This window comes from Rattus norvegicus, chromosome 5, assembly GCF_036323735.1.
Source record: "Rattus norvegicus strain BN/NHsdMcwi chromosome 5, GRCr8, whole genome shotgun sequence".
In the NCBI taxonomy this organism is placed as follows: domain Eukaryota; kingdom Metazoa; phylum Chordata; class Mammalia; order Rodentia; family Muridae; genus Rattus; species Rattus norvegicus.
Genome location: NC_086023.1, coordinates 126,475,097 through 126,495,545, shown reverse-complemented (window position 1 = coordinate 126,495,545; position 20,449 = coordinate 126,475,097). Strand labels below are relative to the sequence as shown.

The window sequence follows — 20,449 nt, the reverse complement described above, 5'->3', positions numbered from 1 at the left end:
AAGAGGACCTCTAAGCTGGCGTGCTGGGATCAGCAGCTGACAGCTGGGAGAGCATGTGTGGCGAACACCGGGCCAGAGGCAGAAGCAGATGTGGTACAAGTTTACACACCTAATTTGTGGCCAAGAGAACACAGACTAATCTCAGCCCCTTGAGCCTAGGCCCCATCCAGTCCCACTTCAGTTTCCTCATTCATTAGATGGAATAGGTACTTTACAGCAGCGCCAGCCCCTGCCTCAGAGAGCAGAGTGGGAGAACCTGTGGGGTGGCATCAGTGTGTGCTGAGCAGCTGAATGCCTTGGGCTAGAGGCCCTCAAAGCCTGCCACAAGTCTCAGAGTTGGTGGAGGGGAGGTGCCGGCCTGCTTAGCATCCTGTGACAGGGACCTCAGTAGCTCTCCAGATGTGGCACTAATAGCATCTTTCTCTCCAGCTGCATTCTGTGCATGATGTGTCTATCTACCCCACCAAGCCTCTGATTGGTCCAGTTCTGAACATCCCTGGCTTCTAATTCCCAGCACACCCTTTCCCTCCTCATCCCAACCCTCACCAATGTGAACTACAGATCACAAACTGGCAAACAAGATTCTTTTAGGGCAGGCTGTGTTGCTCATGCTGAAATGTAAGGGGCTTATAGCACTAGAAAGAGGAAGGCATATGTAGTCCGGTGTCACTCCCACAAACCCCGGCTCCCACCCCCATTCCAGGGACAGTCAGGGAAGGCTTTCTCCAGTGTGTCTAGGGCAAAGGCCTAGAAGGAAGCAAGGTGGCATAGGTCAGGCTAGACCAGAGTCTCACTAGGGATATTCTCAGTCAGCGGGACTAAGTGGCCTCCCTAAAGCCCCTCAGCATAAGGTGGCAGCCCCAAGGGCCAGCTGGTGCTAGGCCAGGTCTCTGCCCGTGTCACCTCCTCACCTGAGAAGCCCCTTGTTATTGCAGGTGTGGTGTCCCCACTCTAAGAGACAGCCTGTGCAAGCTAAGGGCTCAGAGCACAATAAAGGATGCAGGGTCCCTGTCCATGCTGGACCACTGTGGGTGTCTGTATTCTCACTCTGCCTGTTTCCTGCTGCTCTCTCAGGCTACAGTAAGAGAGTCTCTTAATGCCAAGTCTAGGTAGGCCTTGGCCCCACCTCACCGCCTATACACTGTAGGCTGGGAAAAGGCTTCTCTGCTTAGTAACCCTAAATTTCCAGCTCCGAACACTTATTTCTGCCCCTTGCTTTTTGTTTGCAGTCAGAACCCTGGGCCTTGGCACTTCCTATCCTTCAAAAGTTGTGGTCCTGCCTCCTCTACCCTCCTGTCTCATTCCCTTCTCCCAGAGGTTACCGTGGTCTGAAAAGGAGTCTGGAGAGGCCGTCTCCTAACTCTGGTGTGACTTAGGCTGGGCCTCTATCAGACCCTCTGCAGTTTCTAAGAGCTTTCCCACGTGAGGTGTTTACCACAGGGCACAGAGTCAGTGAGTGACTGGTGTGAACAGGTTCTGTCTTGGCAGCAGTTGAAGAGCAGGTGGGAGGGCTAGCTGGCCACAAAGGACTTTACTGCCTTTCTCCACATCTGTTCATCTGTCTCAGGAAGGGATAGTGACTTGTTCAAGGTCACCAGCCTGAGTCTGATCAAGGCTCTGACAATCTCACCAGGCAGGGCGCTGACTCCTTCTGAGTGGTCTCAGTGTGGCTGAGGAACCTGTGGAGGAGCCCTGCATGGGGCCAAGCTGCTCCCTGCCACAGCCCCTCCTGAGCTTGACTGCAGGCCATCTGCCCACACACCTGGACTCATCCTGTTTACCACCTAGCACCCAGGCATCAGACACCTTAGTGACTCAGGCCTCTTCATACTTTGTCCAGGATCCCTGAAAGTGAGTGTTGCTTGGTGACCCCTCCCTACCCCTGCTCCTGCACTGTCCACCTTTAATCTGGTTTTTCTAGAAGCAAAGTGTGATTTGCCCTCCCCTCTAACTCTACAGAGGCTCCTGTTGACTTTGGGAAAATGCCACCCCAAAGATCTCCTGTCCATATGCCCATCGTTGGCCTCCCTCGGTCATTACAAGTCAGTTCTTGCCTCTCAAATACCATCTGGGGTCTTCCCTGTCCAGACCCAGGGGACATAGAAGTGAATGAAACATGGACACGCGCACACACACACACACACACACACACACACACACACACACACACACTAGTCACTGTAATTTGGGTTCTAGTTGGAAAGACAGACAGGAGACAAAGAGATAATTTGTATAGTCTGACGGGTGGTGGTTAGTGCTGTGGGATCCAACATATTAGGGAAGCTGAGGAAACTCCTCGGGGAGGTCTAGGGAATGACCAGGGAAGATCCCACTAAGGTTGAAGATCACAGGTTTGAATGAGTCAGCCATGCAGATATCTGGAGGAAGGTCATTCCAAGCAGAAGAAACAGCAGGTGCAAAGGCCCTGGGGTGGGGTGTCAGTGCATTCCAAGAAGAGCATGGAGCCAGAGTGACCTTGGGGTGATTGATAGCCTGGAGGGGTGATGAGCAGGCAGCACAAGAAAATGGTCCACGGACTTATGGGCCACCTCCAGGCTTTTACTCTGAGAAGTCAGGTTGCCATTCCTGGGTTCTGGGCAGACCAGACATGAGATTTCAGGGGCCAAGTAAAAGCCGAGACCAGTGACAAGGAGAGGAGAGTAGAAGGCGAGGAGTGACTGGATTCTTGTTTATGGACGGCAGAGATAACAGGATTTGGGGAGAGAGGAGTCGGGGTGGGGGCCCGGGAAGGATCCAGAAGATGGCTGCCATGGGCAGTGTGCTCTATGGGCTGGTCATCATGCAGATCCCTCTTCATCACAGCTGCCGGAGAGACACACTCCACCCTTGAAGCTGTCTACTCCGTCCTGAAAGCCATGTCCACCATCGAGCCTCAGCCCTCAGAGTGCTCTGTATGCCAGGAGCCTAAGCAGAGGCCGGTTTCCAGAACCTGGCTGGAATGCAACTCTGTTTCTGACAGACTCCAGCCCCTCAGCTCGAGCCTTGTGTTTCCAGGATTGGATTTCTGCTTGTGCCCGGTGTTCCTGGCCTGGAGTAGCTTGTTGGGCAGCTCACTCCGGGACCCGCAATTCCGTCAGGCATGCTCAACTCTTTGAGTTGCAATAGAACACTGTCATTCACAACGATCACACTGAGAATGGGACAACTGAGTTTTTAAAAGAAGCATGAACAAGTCTCTCGTTTTAAGTAAGTTTACAATTTGGTGTTAGGCTGCATTCATAGTTACTGGCCACAGATTGGGCAAGTCTTCGAGAAGACAGCATTTAACACGCCCTCTGCTGGAAGATCACGGACTCTCCGACCACTCCTGGAGCTCCTCTTGATACAAGGAAGAAGGTCAGAACCAGAGTGGACTCTGCTGTGAGAGTAGGAACTGCCTCTAGCAGAATCCAATCCCATTGACTTCTTTTTGTCCTTTTCATTAACTCTGTTACAAAATCTTTGAGAATTTCCCATGATGCACCCTGATCTCACAAACAACCCCTTTCGCATCTGCCTCGTGACCACCTCTTTCCTGTTCACCCAAGGCCAAGCCCTTCTTCCTTCTTCCGTTTGATTTTCCCCATAGAGCTCAGCTCCTGGGAGTTAGGGAGCGGGGCTACCCCAAGTATGGTTGATCCACCAGAGATCACATCACTAAAGCAAATGGACTCACTGTCCTCCCAGCAGCCCCCCAGTTCCCTGGTCAGTGGTCAGACCCAGGCTCACCCTCCTCGCTCCATGCTGTGAGCTTGCCTAGCCAGAGCCAGTGCAGATCCTAAGAGTGATGTCACAATTACTACTGGCTCATAGGTGCAACTGCCCCGTCTTGTCCAGAAAACCTTGTGTCCCTTGCTCCCCCACCCTCCATGTCATCTACTACCGTCGGATCCCACAATCCCCTTGTCCATCCCTATGCGAAGATCCCTGAGCCCTGGGGGAGGGATGGGAAAACCACAATCCATCCAGGGCCCAGACTCACCCTCAGCCCAGCACACTCAACAGCCCAGGGTCCACCACAAAGAGAAATCCTCCAATGAGGCCGAGAAAGACATCCATCTATGGGTACAACAACAAGCCACTATGAATCGCCTTGGCGTCGTGTCTACCCAGGAGAACACAGCATTGGACATTTAATTCTTTTAAAAATATTGTATTGGTCCTTTGGGAATTTCATACAATGTATTTTGAATATATTCACCCTCCTTCCCCAACTCCTCCCCTAACCACCATCTCCACCCTCCCATCCCTTCCCCCCAACCTTGAGAATGTTTCCCCTCTCTCGCCTTGGGGGTCTAGTTTGTGTTGCCTAGGCTAGTCCCGCCCTGTGGCCATTTAACTCTTACTATAACTCCTGCAGAGATCACTCATTTAAACCAGCACTAACTTCGCTCACACGTTCTTATTCGCTGTTGCTACCATCGCTTTAGGAGAAGGTATTTTGAGAAATGGGGCAAAGAGAGACCTGGTTATGGCACAGAAAGAAAAGATAGGCAGAAATGTCCAGCCCTCTCCAGAATGGCTGAAGCTAGATCCATTCGCTAGTGCTCTGAAGCATTTGGGAAGATCTTGACTGATCTGTCACTCTCCAGGCTTTATCTGGGAAGTGGGCGTGGGTCTGGGCACACAGAGGCAGCCCCCAGAGGACGTGACATCACTGTGCCAGACACACAAGGCCACCAGGGGGCACAAGAAGCCTCCGAGGATGTGGCAGAGGTCCACCAGGAGCATAGCTAGGTGGCCCTGGGCCTCGTTCTTGTTTAAGGATGGGTACCAGCTAGGCTACTCTGCACTCATGGCATCTCTTGTCTCCAAGCCTCTTGAAGATGATTCCAATAGCTCCCCTAGAGGCCCCTTGCCAGACACAATTCAAATGGATTTCCCTCTACTATGTCACTGTACTGGAAAGGGAGATGGCCAAACGGCCACTTTGCAAGCCACAGGCAACAATATTTAAGTCCAGTGCCTAAGTTCACCCCAGGGATGAGACTGGCAGTGACCAGACACTTGGCACCTGGGCAGTTTTCTCAAAGTGTCTGTTCCCAGTTTCTGGTGCCCTCTGCAAACTGTGAAGTGCAGGGGACAGAGCTGGGGGACAGTAATGGGGGGTGACAGAGAGAGCAGGGACCCCATGAGCAAGTGTGCTGGCAGAGATCCATGAGTGGCAGATGGGGCAGGGGGGATATGCACAGCCCATCCAGGAAAGCTCCCGAATGCAGGGACTCAGGGAGCTCGTCGACAGCCTGAGCTACTCACTTTCGAGATCTCCCGCTGCCATGCTCTGAGCACCTGTGGTAGTTCTGGGTCTCTGCAGTGGCAGCCATGGGAGCCAGTCTGACTTTCCCCATCAGACTGCCATTCTTACGGCGAAGATGGCTTTCCAGGTAAAGTAGAGTTTCAGTCAGTCAGCCAGTTGGTTGGTCAATCTGCAAGGGCACCAGTTCACTTCAGCCCCCATGACATGCAGGGCTGAGCTGTATGTGAACTGTGAAGGTGATATAGGAGAGAAGGCCTAGAGCCAGCTTGGTCCTGGCTACTGTCTCCCCCTCCTTCCTCCCCTTATGGAGGAGGAAAGTAAGACACAGCTGGTGAGCATACACTCCACAGCTGCAGACACAGATCCAAGACCATCATGGGTGTGGCTGCTCCAGCCTGCCCCTGTGTTCACCTATGCTGTGGTTGACTAGGGTCATGCTCGTGAGACACACAGCCTCTCTGCTCTAGTCTCAGCTGCTGTTCTTATCTGTGACTTTGGTCAGGCTGCCTGTCTATGCCTGCATCCTCATTTGTGAGATGGCACCTGTCCCCTTAGTTGAATCAAACAGAGGCATCTAGGATGGTGACCATCCTGTTGATAGGCCTATATGATCAGGTGTCCTTGAGAAGGTGTCTTTAGGTGTCTAAGCTGTCAGACTGTGTGTTCTGAAAGCTGCCATGGCCCCACCCACACCTCCCAGAGCTGGGAGGTGCAAAGCCTGTCTGGGCTCAGCTCCACAGTAGGCAAATGAGGTGATGATGTCAAAGCCATGGCTAGCCCAGCCCCTGTGACCTCCCCCAGCCCTCCTCTGCCTCTGTCCCATGTTCAGATTCACAAGCTCCAAACAGCTGGGCCCAGAGGGGAGGAGAGAGGCAGGAAGGAAGGTAGATGGCTGGGACCTTGGGCCCACTGAAGCGTGTCACCTGCCCTGCAGAACTGCTGGGCCCAGGGCTGCGAGCTGGATGCGTGGGGATCATTCCTGGCTCTGTGCATTACGCTGTGGTTCTCAGCCATCTACTGTGTCATCGCTCCTTGCAAGCCTGCTCAACGTTTGAGTAGGATTGTGGGCAGCTCTCTGCTGGTGGCCGGTTAGCCACCATGGCTGACGAGAAGACCTTCCGAATCGGTTTCATCGTGCTGGGCCTTTTCCTGCTATCCCTGGGCACATTCCTTATGAGCCACGATCGACCCCAAGTCTACGGCACCTTCTATGCCATGGGCAGCATCATGGTGATTGGGGGTGTCCTCTGGAGCATGTGCCAATGCTATCCTAAGGTAGGGGGGCTGAGAGGGGGCAGAAGGACAGGTGGATCTCATGGTCTTTGGCACCAACCCCTGTCCTCCAACTGCTGTGTTCTTTCCATTGGACTTTCTGTGTTCTCTCTGCTCTGGGGAATATCCTCTGCTTATCCATTCATCTCTCACGGTAGCTGGTCAGAAGTCCCTGTGTCCGGACCTGGAGCCAGCCATCACTGGGACACAATGAGATCTATGCACTGTCCCTGTGTGATCAAAAGTTGGCCAGCATTTGCTGTCTGCCAAGCCTGAATCCACAGCTCACCTGGACCACGTCCCAAGAGCTCTGCATTTTCTTTCGTTCCTTTTGTCCTACAGACCCTGAAGCACATGCACAGACCTTGGGTTGGAGCTTGCTTTAAAAAGCCGTGGTGAGCACCCAGGGCTCCAGCTCCTGTGGGCTCGGCTGTGCTGGGTCTTTCTGAGACATAGCACTTCCCTCTGTAAAATGCTCCCCAATCTCAGCTCCACATAAGCCTGAGCTAACCCAGGTATGATGTGTGGAAGGCAGGGAAGGAAGGGCATAGCTGCAACTGTAGTGTTGTGTTTAAACATCAGCTGCTGCTTTCATTCTTGATCCTTACACAGCCCTGAGGAGTGAATATTTCAGGTGTTGTAGAGCTTCAGTGCCCAGAGAGGTGGAGTGATTGTTGCAATGTCAGACTCAGGGATGGAGAGAGAGCAACAGGATGTCTAACTTGTGCTCTGCCTCTAAGTGCCTGGGAGTCTGAGCAACTTCATTCTCTGAGCCTCAGCTTCCTCACCTGTACAATGTGAGTCAGGAGGATGGTGTGGGAGAGGGGGACGGACATCTGAGGTCCCACTGAACCTGATACTAACAGCCTTATCCTCCCAGCCTCCTCCACCCCTCCCTTCTTTGGGGGTGGGAGTACCCAGAAGGAGTTCTAAGAATTGGGGCCAGGTCCCAGCCTCTCCCAGTCCTGCCACCTCTGTAGCCAGCCCAGGGCTGTCATGTCACTTATATCTGGAGCTTGGGCAGTCGGAACTGGTTTGGAGCCATTTATAAAGCAGTTTACAGTCAACTCTCCTCTAGGTGCTCAATGTCCTGAGCAGAGGTCACTGGGAGAAGAGGGCCTTAAGGCCAGAGCCACCACGTCCCCACCCAGGGAGGGTAGAGTGGTTGAAAGGACAGCGTCCTTCCTAGAGGCAGCTGGCGGAGACTGAGTGACAGCACAGTGTATGTGGGGGTGGGGCTGAGTATTAATGAATAACTGTTGAAGGCCCATGTGCTGTATGGTGGTGGAAACCCATACCTCCTGGAGTCCCTTAGACCCCAACTCAAGTCCCTGTGCCCTGTGCCAAGTCTGTGACCTTGGTAGAGTCGCCCCCAATGCCTGGCATGGCCAAGTGGAAGGAAGCAAAGGGTGCTGTGGGGATGGAGGGCTCCATGCCTGTGTGAAGCAGGCGCAGAGACCTTGTTCTTCAGATGATGCTGCTGGCCCTGGAAGGTCGTGGTGGTGGTGGTAGAGACTCAGACTGTTAGAGCCGTCAAAGTGGGGCAGGAGGGAGAAAGGGCTCCCACTCCTCACCGTGGCTGCTCCGTTAGGGTTTGAATACAAACCTGGTTAGATCTGGTACTCACCTGGGACTCAGGCATGGATCAAGGGAGAACTGAGCCAGGGTAAATCTAGTGTGGGGAGCTGTTGATGATGCTGAGCCTGGATGTTGAGCTGGGAACAGGGGAGTGGGGAAAAAGGCGTTGAGCAACAGGGAGAGCAGAGCCTTGGCTCCACATCCTCTGGTCCTTACTTTGTCTGCTGTGCTGGAGCTCAAAACCAGGACCAGGGAGTTGAAACCCCAGTCCTTTCTGTGGGCGTCCCTCTCTATGCTTCTTGCTTCTTGGGACTGGTCAGTGTTCAGCCTGAACTCAGATCTCATGGGTGCTCTCTGCAGGGAAAACTCCTCTGGAATGCTCATGGCTGTGAATAAAGGTTGAAACTTTAGCCTGACGTTCTGAGGGTTTCCAGGTCTGATCCTTCCTTCTGATCTTCAGTTCGTGAGTCCTTCCTCTTTCTTTAGGAAAGAAATCTGTGTTCTAAGATGCTGTTTCCTCTTTGTCTCCTCCATGCTTCTCATGTCCATGAGGTGGTCATGATTGTGGTGGTGGTGATGGCAACGATGACCATGATGATGAAAATGGTGATGGTGGTGATGGTAACGGTTGTGATAGTGAGTATGATGGTAGTGGTGATGATGGTGAGGATGATAATGCTTGTGATGTTGATGATGTTGGTGATGATGATGGTGATGATGTTGGTGATGATGATGGTGATGATGATGATGATGATGATAATGATAGAAATGGTGGTGATGGTATGAGGGATATGGTGGTGATGGTGGTAGTGGTGATGATGATGATGGCGATGATGATTATAATGGAGCAGATGCTGCTGCTGTCTGAACCATGAACCAGCTGGCCATAGAGAATCCTTCGTAAGATGCTTAGACACCTGGCAGGGAGCGAGTGGTCCTCCTCAGGATTGTAAAAGCTCCTCTACTCACCCCCTCCCATCTTTCCATCATCATGAAGGTTTGCTGGTGCACAGCGCATCCCTCCCTCACTGAACTCTGTGGGAAGAGACAGAGGGTGCTGTTTATGAATCTGGAGCCATTCACTGGGCTCATCAGATGTTGCATGAAAAGTGTTCAGACTTGTAAGCTCAGTGGCTTGGACTTCAGTAGGACCAGGCTGTGATTTTCTGAGAAAATCCATGTAGCATGCTGTGAGTGTCCTCTGTATTACTCAAGGAGCCCTCCCAGCCCTCTTGGGACACAGACTATTAAAAGCATAGGATACATGATGGGTAAGCATTAGACACATTCGCAATGTGGTCAGCCCATCTCCAGAACTCTTTCCAAACCGGGAAATAAAAGATGTACATGCACCATGGGACAGTGCCCCATTACTGTTCTTGTTAGTCTTGGGGAGCCACCAGCCTATTCTCTGCCTCTCTGATTTTCACAACTTGGTGCACCAGGAAAGTGGAATCTCACAGTGTTTGTCTCTACCCCATCCCAACCTGGCATATTTCACTCAGCACCAGGCCTTCAAAGTTCATCTTTGCCATAACTTGCATTGGAACTTCCTTCCGAAGGCTGACGCATGCTGTTGCCTCTGTTCCTTGTATTTTGCTGTCGCCCATCTCCTGGTTGTGGTTCACAGTGTTTCTCTGAGCATGGAGGAGCAGGTGTCTCTTGGAGGTTTCTTTCATTAACCCCAAGAGTTCAAGGAGGCTCTGGAAGGACGGATGGCTCCTAGGACCCACAGTAAGGATCTGTCTCCTGGACCCTCCAGGACTGTGTCACCTGTCTCCCTCCTTCATGGCTTGCCTTCCCACCCCCAGTGGCCATCCCTGCAGCTCTGCTGCTTGATCCGGAACGTTCAGGGATGGCACTTGGCACACTTCCATCCATGTGTATCTCTGCTTCCCCATTACAGCCGTGCCCTGTGAAGTGCAGGTCAGTGGCTGGCTCTCCACTCACCAGGTGCAGAGAGAGCACCCTTTGTGGAGACCTCAGGGAAATGATGGGCCAGGTCTCCAGGGCAGGTGTCTCTGTTACTCACAAAGGTGTCTGCATATGCCAGGTTCTCCAGGGATTGTCCAGGGAAAGGAGAACATAGTGTGGACAGAAGCCTGGAGATCTGCCTACTCATTGGAGCTGAGTTACAAACGGGAACTCTGACATCAGCAGAGGCCCTTCCAGGTCCCCTTCTCGTGTACAATGTGCAGAGAAGCTTGCAGAGGCTCTGGGCCAAGTAGCCAGCTGTGGAGTGACAGCTAGCTCCAGCCCTGGTCAACTGCAGAGATCATGTCCTCTCTCCTAACAGATCACCTTTGTGCCGGCAGACTCTGACTTCCAAGGCATGTTGTCCCCAAAGGCCCTGAGCCTGCTGGAGACTGGGCTTTCAGAAGTAAAGAGGTAAGTGCAGGAGGAATGGCTCTCAGTCCAGCCTCCTGTCAAAAGTGCAGAGGAGGAGAGCAAGAAGGAATCAGGAGGGAGAGGAGGACGTGTGGATTGGGCGCCTGTGTTTCTGTCTTGCTCTATCCAGTTTCCTCTTTGCCTCAAGTTTTCTGAGAACACACTCTTTGAAATCAGAGGTGGTTTCAAACTCTCAGTTTTATGTGTTAACACTGCCATCCCTATTTTATACATGTAGAAATGGAGGTTCAGAGAAACACAAACCTCAGATCTCACTGGGAGTCAGTGAAGGAGACAGGGGTGAATCCTGGCCTGATTTGGTCATAGCCTGCCCCCCCTCCCCACCACCCCGAACCCCGTCACCCCCCACCGCGCCATCCCGGAGGTGCTGAGCCCTGGTTCTGGCTTGGAGCACAGCTGAGAGCCCTTTGGCTTCCCCTAATCCCCTGAGCAGTGACTCCCAAGCTCCAAAGGCCAGGTTACAGGCTCTGCAGCTAGGGGGCGCTGAGAGCCACTCTGCTTGCTTGGGGTAGTTTGATACTCAGGGAAAAGTGTCCCAGTGGGAAACAGCGGCCACCCTAAACACTATCCCAGGGCCCGTAACTAGCTCAGGCTACCTGGGGTTCCTTCCTTTATCTTGTCACCTCCCAGTCATGTGACCCTGGACAAGGACCTAGTCTCTAGCAGGGAACGATCACTATGGCCCTGGTCCACCAAGCAGGCAGGGTCTGTGTCTCTCTATGTACAAGGCGGTTTACATATATATATGCCTCAGTTTCCTCACAGCACCTCCTGGAGTTGCAGGGAGGGTAGAGGCAATCAGTCCCCAGCCTTGCAGGCAAGAAGCCTGTAGTGGCTGTGGCTTGCTCCGTGGTTCACTCTGTGGCTCGCTCCGTGGCTCGCTCTGTGGCTCGCTCCGTGGCTCGCTCTGTGGCTCGCTCCGTGGCTCGCTCCGTGGCTCGCAGTTACCCAATACAGAACTGTGAACCCAGAACGGTGATTCTTGAGGATTGGCTCAGCAAGCCTTCATGCCGAGTCCTCTCCATTTTACCATCACAGGCTGTGGATACCTTTGGGGACATTATGTGAACTTGACTTGGGGTCAGACCACTTAATTTACCTAGTTGGGCCTTAGCCTCATCATCTGTTGCCTGGGTCCAGCGATACCCCTGAAATTTTCCTTGTGAAATCAGTAGGCCCATCCCTCCACGTGGGCAGACACAGGGTCATGGTGAGGAAACTCATGTCTGCCTGCCTGACTTCTTTCCTGTTGTCTGTCCGACGCAGCCCCCAGCCCCCCTACGTCAGGCTGTGGGAAGAAGCCGCTTATGACCAGAGCCTCCCAGACTTCACTCACATCCAAATGAAGGTCATGGGCTACAGTGAGGACCCCAGGCCACTGCTGGCCCCCGAACTGAAGACAGGAACCAGCAGTGCCAAGGAAGGCGAGCCTCATTCTGCTCAGACCTGGATGGAGGCTGCGGTGGTCGTCCATAGAGAGTTGGATGAGAAGGAGGGAGAGAAATCTCGTTCTCAGAGCAGGTGAGTGGGCGGCATAGGAGCGGGCTCACGAGCTGGCAGCAGAGGGCCACAGACAAATGAAGCTGGGCTGGGGTTTTAATGGACTTCGGTGCTAATTCCACTGTATACACGGTGGGTTTTAGACTCCCCTGAACAGTTTCTCTCGTGGGGACAGAGTTTCCGCCCCACAGGGACAATGCTTTAAGTAGCCAGCACATAGTTCTTCTTTTCCCAGATGCTCGGGAGCCCAGGAGGCCAGGACCATAGGGTTTGGATTTAAAGACTGGCTGGGTTGATGATCTGCTCTGTAGCTCAGGCAAGCCGTCCCTGACACCGCTCAGTTCCTGTTTATTTTTGAGTCTATCTCTCATAGATCCACTCATCCACATCTTCTCTCATTACTAGACACCAACTCCTTCTCAGGCCTTGACAGCCCCCTTGTTTCCTGGAGATTCTGTTCCGAGGGGGGAGGCAGAAAGGGACACAGACGGACCTGGCAGGGTGAAACGGACTGTGGGGGGCCAGAGAAGAATCTAGAATGCCTGAAGTTCAGGATGAAGCACTTGGCTGGCTGGCTGGCTGGCTGGCTGGCTGGCTGGCTTCCTTCCTCCCTCCCTAACTCCCTCCCTCCTTCCCTGATGTCCTTCCTTCTTTCTCTCCCTCCCTCCCTCCTTCCTTCCTTCCTTCCTTCCTTCTTCCTTCCTTCCCTCCTTCCTTCCCTCCTTCCTAACAGCTCTGTGGCTTGAGCACCTATGCCACTGTGCCAGGCACTGTACGAAATACTTTGAACAATTTACCTTCTGCAAATCTCAGAAACTACCGCTTGAGAGAGGATTCCCACTGCCCTCAATTTCCAGGGGAATTAAAGGAGACTCAGAGATAGAGACTCTGTGGCTAGCGGCTGAGATCTGGACCCAGACAGTGTGACTCATGGCCTACCCTTCACTCATGGTCTTTGTCTCTGCAGCCCTCCAGCGTGTTCCCAAGGCTCTGCACCCTTGGCGTCATTTCACGATGACTTGGACGTGGGTTCTAGCGAAGGCCGCAGCCCCCAGCCATCCCCACCTGACAGAGATGAGGCACACCTGCAGGTGCCCTGGGCCAGCAGAGGTCCACTGGATCGCTTCGGTGACTTTGCTCTGATTGATGACACCCCTATATCAGAGGACATGGGCCTGGAGGGGCAGGCACAGGAGGAAGCTCTACCCAGCAAGCAACCATGGTCCCTGAGGATGAAGGAGGAGACTGTCCAGGCAGGTGCAGAAGAACCAGAGCAGGAGGAGGAAGATCTGTACTACGGGCTGCCCGACAGCCCTGGGGACCCCCTCCCTGACAAAGAGTTGGGCTTTGAGCCTGATGTCCAGGGTTGAGATGAAACTGCTTCCTGGGTCTAGCCTGACAGCACTGCTCTCTTCATGTGACCCCTCAAGGGCTCAGTTTTCCAAGTCCAAATAGGATTGTATGGAGGGTCGAGTGAGGCAGTGAACTGAAGCATCTTGGGAACTGAAGCAAACACACATGGGGGGCAGCCATCCTCCTCCCAGTGAGCCACGTACTTCTGGTTGTAGCTTGTTCTGCTGACCTGCAGGTAGAGTGGGGTTTTCTGAGGTCCTGTGTTATAGCCAGACCCTCAGAAGCCCTTTCTATCTCTGGGGTCTGATGGGCCTCCTGTGGTGCTACCCAGGCCCCCAAGAGCCCACTGTGTTTTGATCCTCTGATGAATGTTTGATTCACCCCACAGCGGATGCTGTCTCTCGGCTCCATGTCTTCAGCAGGTCCCCTGTTCTGGGATCTATGACTCTGGCTGACCTCTGCTGACCTGACCTGACGTCTGGATATCTCTCTGGTCCCTCCTGTTCCTGCAGTTGCCCCTAGCCCTTGCTTGAGCTGTGTTCTTCAGGGTCCCTTGTGCTGAGTGAATTCCCACCCATTCCTATACGCCTGTGAATGTGACCTTTCTTCTGCTAGTTTTCCTGGCATCCCAACTCCTAGGTGAGAATTTCTCTCCGGGACTTGGGCATCCATTTCTGTGACTGATGCTTGCCACTGCCCTGGGACAACATCTTGGCCTCATTCACCATAGTTCCCAGGAGATCCTTGGCATGTGCAGATCTCAGTAGAGCTGGGAACCTTTGCAGATAGTGTCACCCTCCCATTTGACAAGTAATGGACTCTTAGTCTCTGACACCCACTTTTCAAAATGGCTTCTAGACAGTCATAAAAATCAGGCAAAAAGCTACCAGAAGCAGCTCACAGAGCACACTTGCATTGACTTAGAAATGGACAAAATCCGGCTGTTGAATTAATTCCACTTGATGCCCTTGGCTTTTACTGAGCATCTGCTAGGATCCAGGCACTCAGCTTGGGAAATAGTCACTGGTCCCTGACCCCTCTAAGGGCTCACAGTCCCAGCTTGCTGTCTTGTAAGTTGGGAACATAGCATGGGGCAGAAGATGGGGTGGTGTCAGAGCCACCCCCATCTGCAGATCTTACTACCCTCTGTTTTCAGTCAACATGGAGGGAGCCATACGGAGGGTGTTGCTACCTTCCCCAGCCAGGTCCACACAACTTAGATCTGTTCTGAGAAGGTTAGGGGTCTCTTTGGAGGGAAGGAGATCCAGCTGGTGCTCAGTGAGAACATACCACAATCCTCCCCGCTTCTGGGGCATGTCTACCTCTTCAGTGAAGATGCCTCCTCCAGGCACCTCCTCTCTGGTCACCGGACCAGGTGTCCTTTGTTCATGTCGCAGCTGCTGTGTACTGCTGGCCCAGGCAGGGAGGACTGTGACCCACATCAGACAGAGCAGAGCCAGCACCAAGGGCTAAAATAAAAAAAAAAGTTTTTGACATTGAAGGGTCACCTTTACTCGCCTGCAAATTCTTTTCTGTAAAACTGCCCATTCCGCTCGGGGCAGAATAAAATGAGACTTCACGCCTGGCTGCCGCTGAGAGTTCTTTGTGAAGGGAGCAACAGACACAGCAGTGTGGCCATGTGGGACAGCAGTGGGGGAATGGCCCCCATGCCCCTAATTATAACTACAGAGGCCTCAGATACCAAGAGCCTCTAGCTGCTAGCCCCCGGGCAGGGGAAAGTTAGCCCCACCTTTCCTACAGATGGGGGCGGGTCTACAGCTGGCTTCCCCCACCTACCTTGAAGTGAGACCATACTCCCAAGCTGCCTGGGATGAGTCCGCTTAAACTAATGTTTCAGCGAGGAGTAGAATCAGGTACTCAAAGCCAGCTTGTGGCATGAGTGGGGGACAACCCGGGGCAGCAAACTTGGCAAGAAATGATACGTGGGGATCGGGGCTTGTGTCAGGTGGCTGACTAGAGAGCAAGTTTTGCTCCTCAGGCAGCTTCAAGAAGCCGGGTTCTATCTGTGATCCTGTGATCTGCGACTCTGGGAGGGGAAAAGCCTGGACCAAGCTACACTGATGCCCGGGCAGCTGTGGTCGCACAAAGGCGGTTGGAGGCAGGACGGGCAACACTGTGGTGTTTGCTCCTCTCGTGGCTTAGTCACCACCCGCTTTGCCTGTGCCTCACTCACCTGGGCTGCTTTTGCTGTTGCCTATCTCAGCCCTTCAGGCTCCTTGTTAGCCTCTGGAGCCCGTGGGTGACTGTCAGGTATGGGTCGAGGAGAGGACATCGTTGATTCTGATGGCGAGGAAGGGTTGTGAACTTGGGCAGTAGGGGCAGTGGCTTTCTTCCTCCCATTCTAGCTAGTCCCTAGCTCTCCGGTTGTTAACTGGAGCTGCCATGAGTCATGTTGCTTCCCTGAGTCAGTGTGGGGGGATACCCGTTGATGCCTTTGGATGTCCCCCAGAAGGCTGATGGGATTGGAGGGAAGTGAGGTGCTCATGATGGCCTGGAGTAGACAGAAGGTCCTGAAGGACATGGTGGGTGTCACACTGTGGATCCCAGCCCCCAGCCTGAGGCACTGGTTTGCATGCCCGGCAGTTGCTCCCCCTGTTTGATGTTTCCACTCTGGGAGGAAGTCCCTGTGGAGGGGTGGCAAGGGCAGACAGCTGTCCCAGGAGCCCTGAGTACTGGCCTGCTAATGGTTTGTTGTGGCCTGGGCACCCTGCAGTCCTTCTTAGGTGTCTGTTCCTTCTCTACACATGAAGGTAGAAGGAGGTAAGGCTGTATATCCAGTCCTTGTCCCTGGGCACACTCATGTCCTTTATTTTATCTGGTCCTAAAAAAAAAAGAAAAAAAAAAAGCCCTGGGAAAGGGAGGTCTGTTGACCACACATGGTAAATGCCCTAAATCTCAGACTCTGAAGTACAAACAGACCTGGGTTCATGCTGATCCTCTGCCAAGTCCTTGCTGTGCATGCTTGAACAGGTCTCTGTCTGTCTCTGATCCCCTGGGGATACGTTCCTGCAGTGAAGATGGCCCTGGGTGGTGCCGAGGGTAGGATGAACAAATGAGTGTGGGGCCCGCTGAAGCGTCATAGGTATTCAAACAGTGTCAGGCCTCTTTCCTTCTCAGCATCTGTTTCCTCATTAGCCACATGGCGATTGGCTATGCCTCACCTGTTAAGGAGACAACGAGAGAGTGACTTGGTAGGGAGTGTGGGGTAACTCCCACATGAATGAAGCCAGAGGTGTTCTAACCCAAGTAGCTTGGAGCTAAGCATGGCATCTCCTGAGGGAGAGGGCTGCTGGAGAGGTTGATGCTGCCTCCCAGAAGCCAGAATAGGAAGAAAGTGGGCGGGAGGCCTGTGCCTTGCAGGTAGCATGGTGCACAGCGGCCTTTCTATAGCACCTCTGGGAGCCTATGTATGCTTCCTAGGCCTCCTAGCAGCACTGAGGAACTGAGCAGGGGGCTGAGCTGGGACCCCAGGACAGGTTCTCTGAGTTGTCGCTGGGGCCATGTGGTGTACACAGTCGGAAGACTAGATAGTGTACTGATTTCCTCTCCCTCTCTCAGCCTGCGGGGCTATATTGTCTCCCATCTGACGGGAAACTGAGGCTCGGTGAGGTTGGATCACTTGTCCATTTTTTAAGTGGAAGTAAGGAAATACAGCTGTAAGACCTTCAGGTCCTGGTGGGATGCGTCTATAGCTCCAGGCACACGGAAGCAAGGCAGAGCAGCCAGATGGGCCACGTGGAACAGCCACCTGTGCCCACCCGCTGCTGTGACGAGGGAGACTCACCCTGGCTTCCACACATTCCCGGGTTCCCTACTGTGTTCTGCTAAAGGTCAGATCCCTTAGGCTGGCTTCACAGCCCTTCGTCATCTGGCCTCTACTGCCCTTTTGGGGCTGAATCACCCTCTATGGCATGCATGTCCAGCACTGCAGACCTACCTTCGTGCCATCCCAGGCTTGGGTACACATGCCCCTCTCTTCCAGCCTCAAGGCATGGCTCGAATTCTCTGTCTGCTCCCTGGACCCTGAACCAGCCTGTCCCAGAACATGTTCCCTTTCCACTCTGTCCTCGGGGTCTTTTCCTCTGTGCATGGTCTGCCCTTCTTCCCTAGGATGCTTGGGTGACTGTGGTCTCTGCTCCTGAAATGGGAAGTCTTTAGGGGTCTCCCCCCACCTTCCACTGTTTGCTTAGGGAAGTAAGCAGCAGCAGTTATGTGGGGCAGAGTGGGGCTGGAGGAGCCAGGTGCCCACTCTGCAGGTTCCTGGCATGGGTACAGTGACTCCCAGCCTGGGACAGAGGGACAACTCTAGAGTCTTGGCCATGAGTGTGAGGCTGGTCTTCTATCTGGCCAGCACTGTGTCTACAGCCAAGAGATTACATTTTTCCAAAGTCTGAAACAATTTCATTGTTCTTACTCGTAAAGCAGAGGCAGTAACACAGACATCAGAGGCACGCTGTAGTGATTTAGACGGGATGCTGCTTATGGAGTGGGTGGCCCGCCCTCGGTGCCAACGAGCCCTCCACAAACCACGCTTACTGTTATTCTTGTCGTCTGCAGAAACGAGCAGTCTGTGCTCAGAACCTTGACACCTGGCATCAATGAAGTCACAGGGCTGGCACTCAAACTCTGTCACTAACATTTCCAAACTCAGGGATGAACCTGGTGGGTTAAAAACATTACCCTCCCCATCTTCGCTCTGAATGAGCAAGCTAGAGATGCTACGGAAAAGGTCGCTTCCATGTTTTGTTTGTTTTGTTTCAATTGGATTATGAAGGGCCTCAAGCTGGAACCCAGACCGAAAAAGGACAAGATGGGGGATCTCACCCAGAGGCATGACAGAGGCCAGCTCTGTCGTGGGAAGGAAAGGAAGGGCGTCTTCCAAACTGGGAATGCTTGGACACTGGTATGGAATGGTGGAAGTCAAGGTTGGAGAGGGAGGCTGCAGTGGTCTGGGGCTCCTTGAATTCCTGCACAGAGCCAGATTTGGTCCTAAGAGCAAGGGAGATGTGGTGACACTCATGAGCAGAGGACTGACACGAGGAAGGCAGTGCTGACGGCCATATTGCTAACAGGCATAAAAGGGACCCAGGATGCCTGTGCTCTGCCGGGGGTTAGAACTTAGCACTGACTGCCCATGAAGACTTATTGCACCGGCAGCCCTCACTGGATGCCAGGTCAGGCCTGAAGGCCATGGGGCCATGGTTCCACATCCTCACTGCTGATCACAGGCCCAGCCAACCAGCATAGCAGAGCCCAGTGCTTCTCCCCAAGGCACCAGAGCCCTGGCTCAGACAGGGTACAGCTCTGAGATGAGCCACAGTCAACTCTGTGTCCCAGGAAGGCACAGAGGTAGATGACAGCTCCACCGTAGAAGGTGGAAGCGCTCAAGCTGTCTGTGCATCTTCTGCACTTAGACCTGGGATGGGTAGAGCAAGTAAGGCCAGAGGTCAAATGGCAACGGCTTTAGATGCCTGCTCACCAGGCTTGGGGATAGAATAGACAGATTTTGTTAATTAATTAATTCACCAATTAATCAATACATTCTAGCTATGAGTGCTACCGCTGTGCCAGGTATGGAGGTCAGAGATGTGGCTGGCCTTTGTCTGTCAGGGGAGCCTGACTCCCCTGGGACAACTGTAGAATGAGCTAATGGCTCTCTGAGGGCTCAGGGATGAGCCTAGGGAGGCACAAAAGGGTAGGACTTGACGGACAGTGAACAAGGCCTCGGGAGGCTCACCCTTCACATCCCAGACTGGCCCTGAAGCTGATGGCCAGGGATGGGCATGGAGGGTGGCAGGAGAGGGTGGGAGGATGGGGAGACAGGACTGGACTGGGGAGGTTTGGGTATTCCATGGGAAACCAGAGGGTTAGTTTGACAAGGACACAGAAGGAGGGGATTTGTAACGTATGTAAGAGAAGTGTGTGTGTGTGTGTGTGCGTGTGTGTGTGTGTGTGCGCGCGCGCGCGCGCGCGCGTGCATGCTGAAATCTTATAAGGAGAGAGATGAGAGGTCATCAGCTCCAGGAACATGAGTGGAATGCAAACAAAGACAACCAGTAATGCTGCCCTGGGAACTCGGCAACATTTTTGGAAAGGTAACAGTGAGACAGAAAGTGGGGTTGGAGATGAGGCAGGGGATAAGCTTTCTTGAAGAGTAAGGGGTGGGCGCTCTGAGGAGAGAAGGTCCACAGTGTGAGCTCCAGCCTCAGCAGCCTGCGCCATTCCAGCAGCATCACTTCTGGGAACTGTGGTTCAGAATAGAGATTTACCCTCAGGTGACCAGGCAGTGTGTTAAGGGGGACTTACGGAGCGTATTGGAGGATAAAACATCTGAAGATCTAAACGACACCAACAGGTTGATGTGAGAAGTTTAACTGCCTACTGCAACCTGAGGAAGAGGACTCCGTACGGAAACTCAATGCTATGACCCTCCATTCAATTTGGTGTATCTCCACCCAATGCGATGACACTGTGCTCAACACAGTGACCCTCCACTCAATACAGTGATCAGCCATTCAACACAGTGACCCTCCACTCAATACAGTGATCAGCCATTCAACACAGTGACCCTCCACTCAATACAGTGATGATCTACTCAACACAGTGATCAGCCATTCAACACTGTGACCCTCCGTTGAAATTGGTGACAGACCGAACCCCTGCACTCAACATGTGATGTTCCTCTTAATATAATGACCCTCCATTCAACATGATGACCCCTACTCAACATAGCGACCCCCCACTTAGCACAATGACCCTATATTCAATGCCATGACCCTCTACTCAGCTTGGAGGCCATCCTTGTTGAGTCAAGCCCTGACTTGTTTTTCTGTACCACATGGTAAGACTGAAGCTACACACGTTCCATGCATTTCTCCTGTAATTTCTGGATGCTTCGTTAAGCTCTCTACCTCAAGACAGCGGGGCTCTATGATGATTGTCATTATACCCACAATGCCCAGCTAGGGTCCCAGAGTGCAGTGTATTCTCAAAAAATCACTGTTGAATGAGTGACTGAGTGTGCCCCTTGATGTGGGACAATTTGGTAGTATACAGTTA

The 20,449-nt window shown here is 53.1% G+C and overlaps 1 protein-coding gene across 2 annotated transcripts; it reads left to right on the top strand.

Moving 5' to 3' along the window:
- Positions 1-6,156: 6,156 nt before the first annotated feature.
- Positions 6,157-14,956, top strand: Bsnd (barttin CLCNK type accessory subunit beta). Of its 2 annotated transcripts, NM_138979.2 has the most exons (4): positions 6,157-6,532; positions 10,404-10,495; positions 11,783-12,037; positions 12,984-14,954. In NM_138979.2, the coding sequence occupies exons 1-4, from the start codon at positions 6,356-6,358 to the stop codon at positions 13,384-13,386; spliced, it is 927 nt and encodes a 308-aa protein (NP_620435.1). In that variant the 5' UTR covers positions 6,157-6,355; the 3' UTR covers positions 13,387-14,954. The 2 variants fall into 2 exon arrangements, with proteins under 2 accessions (NP_620435.1, XP_063143221.1); XM_063287151.1 differs by lacking the exons at positions 6,157-6,532; positions 10,404-10,495 and adding an exon at positions 11,460-11,596 and having other exon boundaries at positions 12,984-14,956.
- Positions 14,957-20,449: the final 5,493 nt, after the last annotated feature.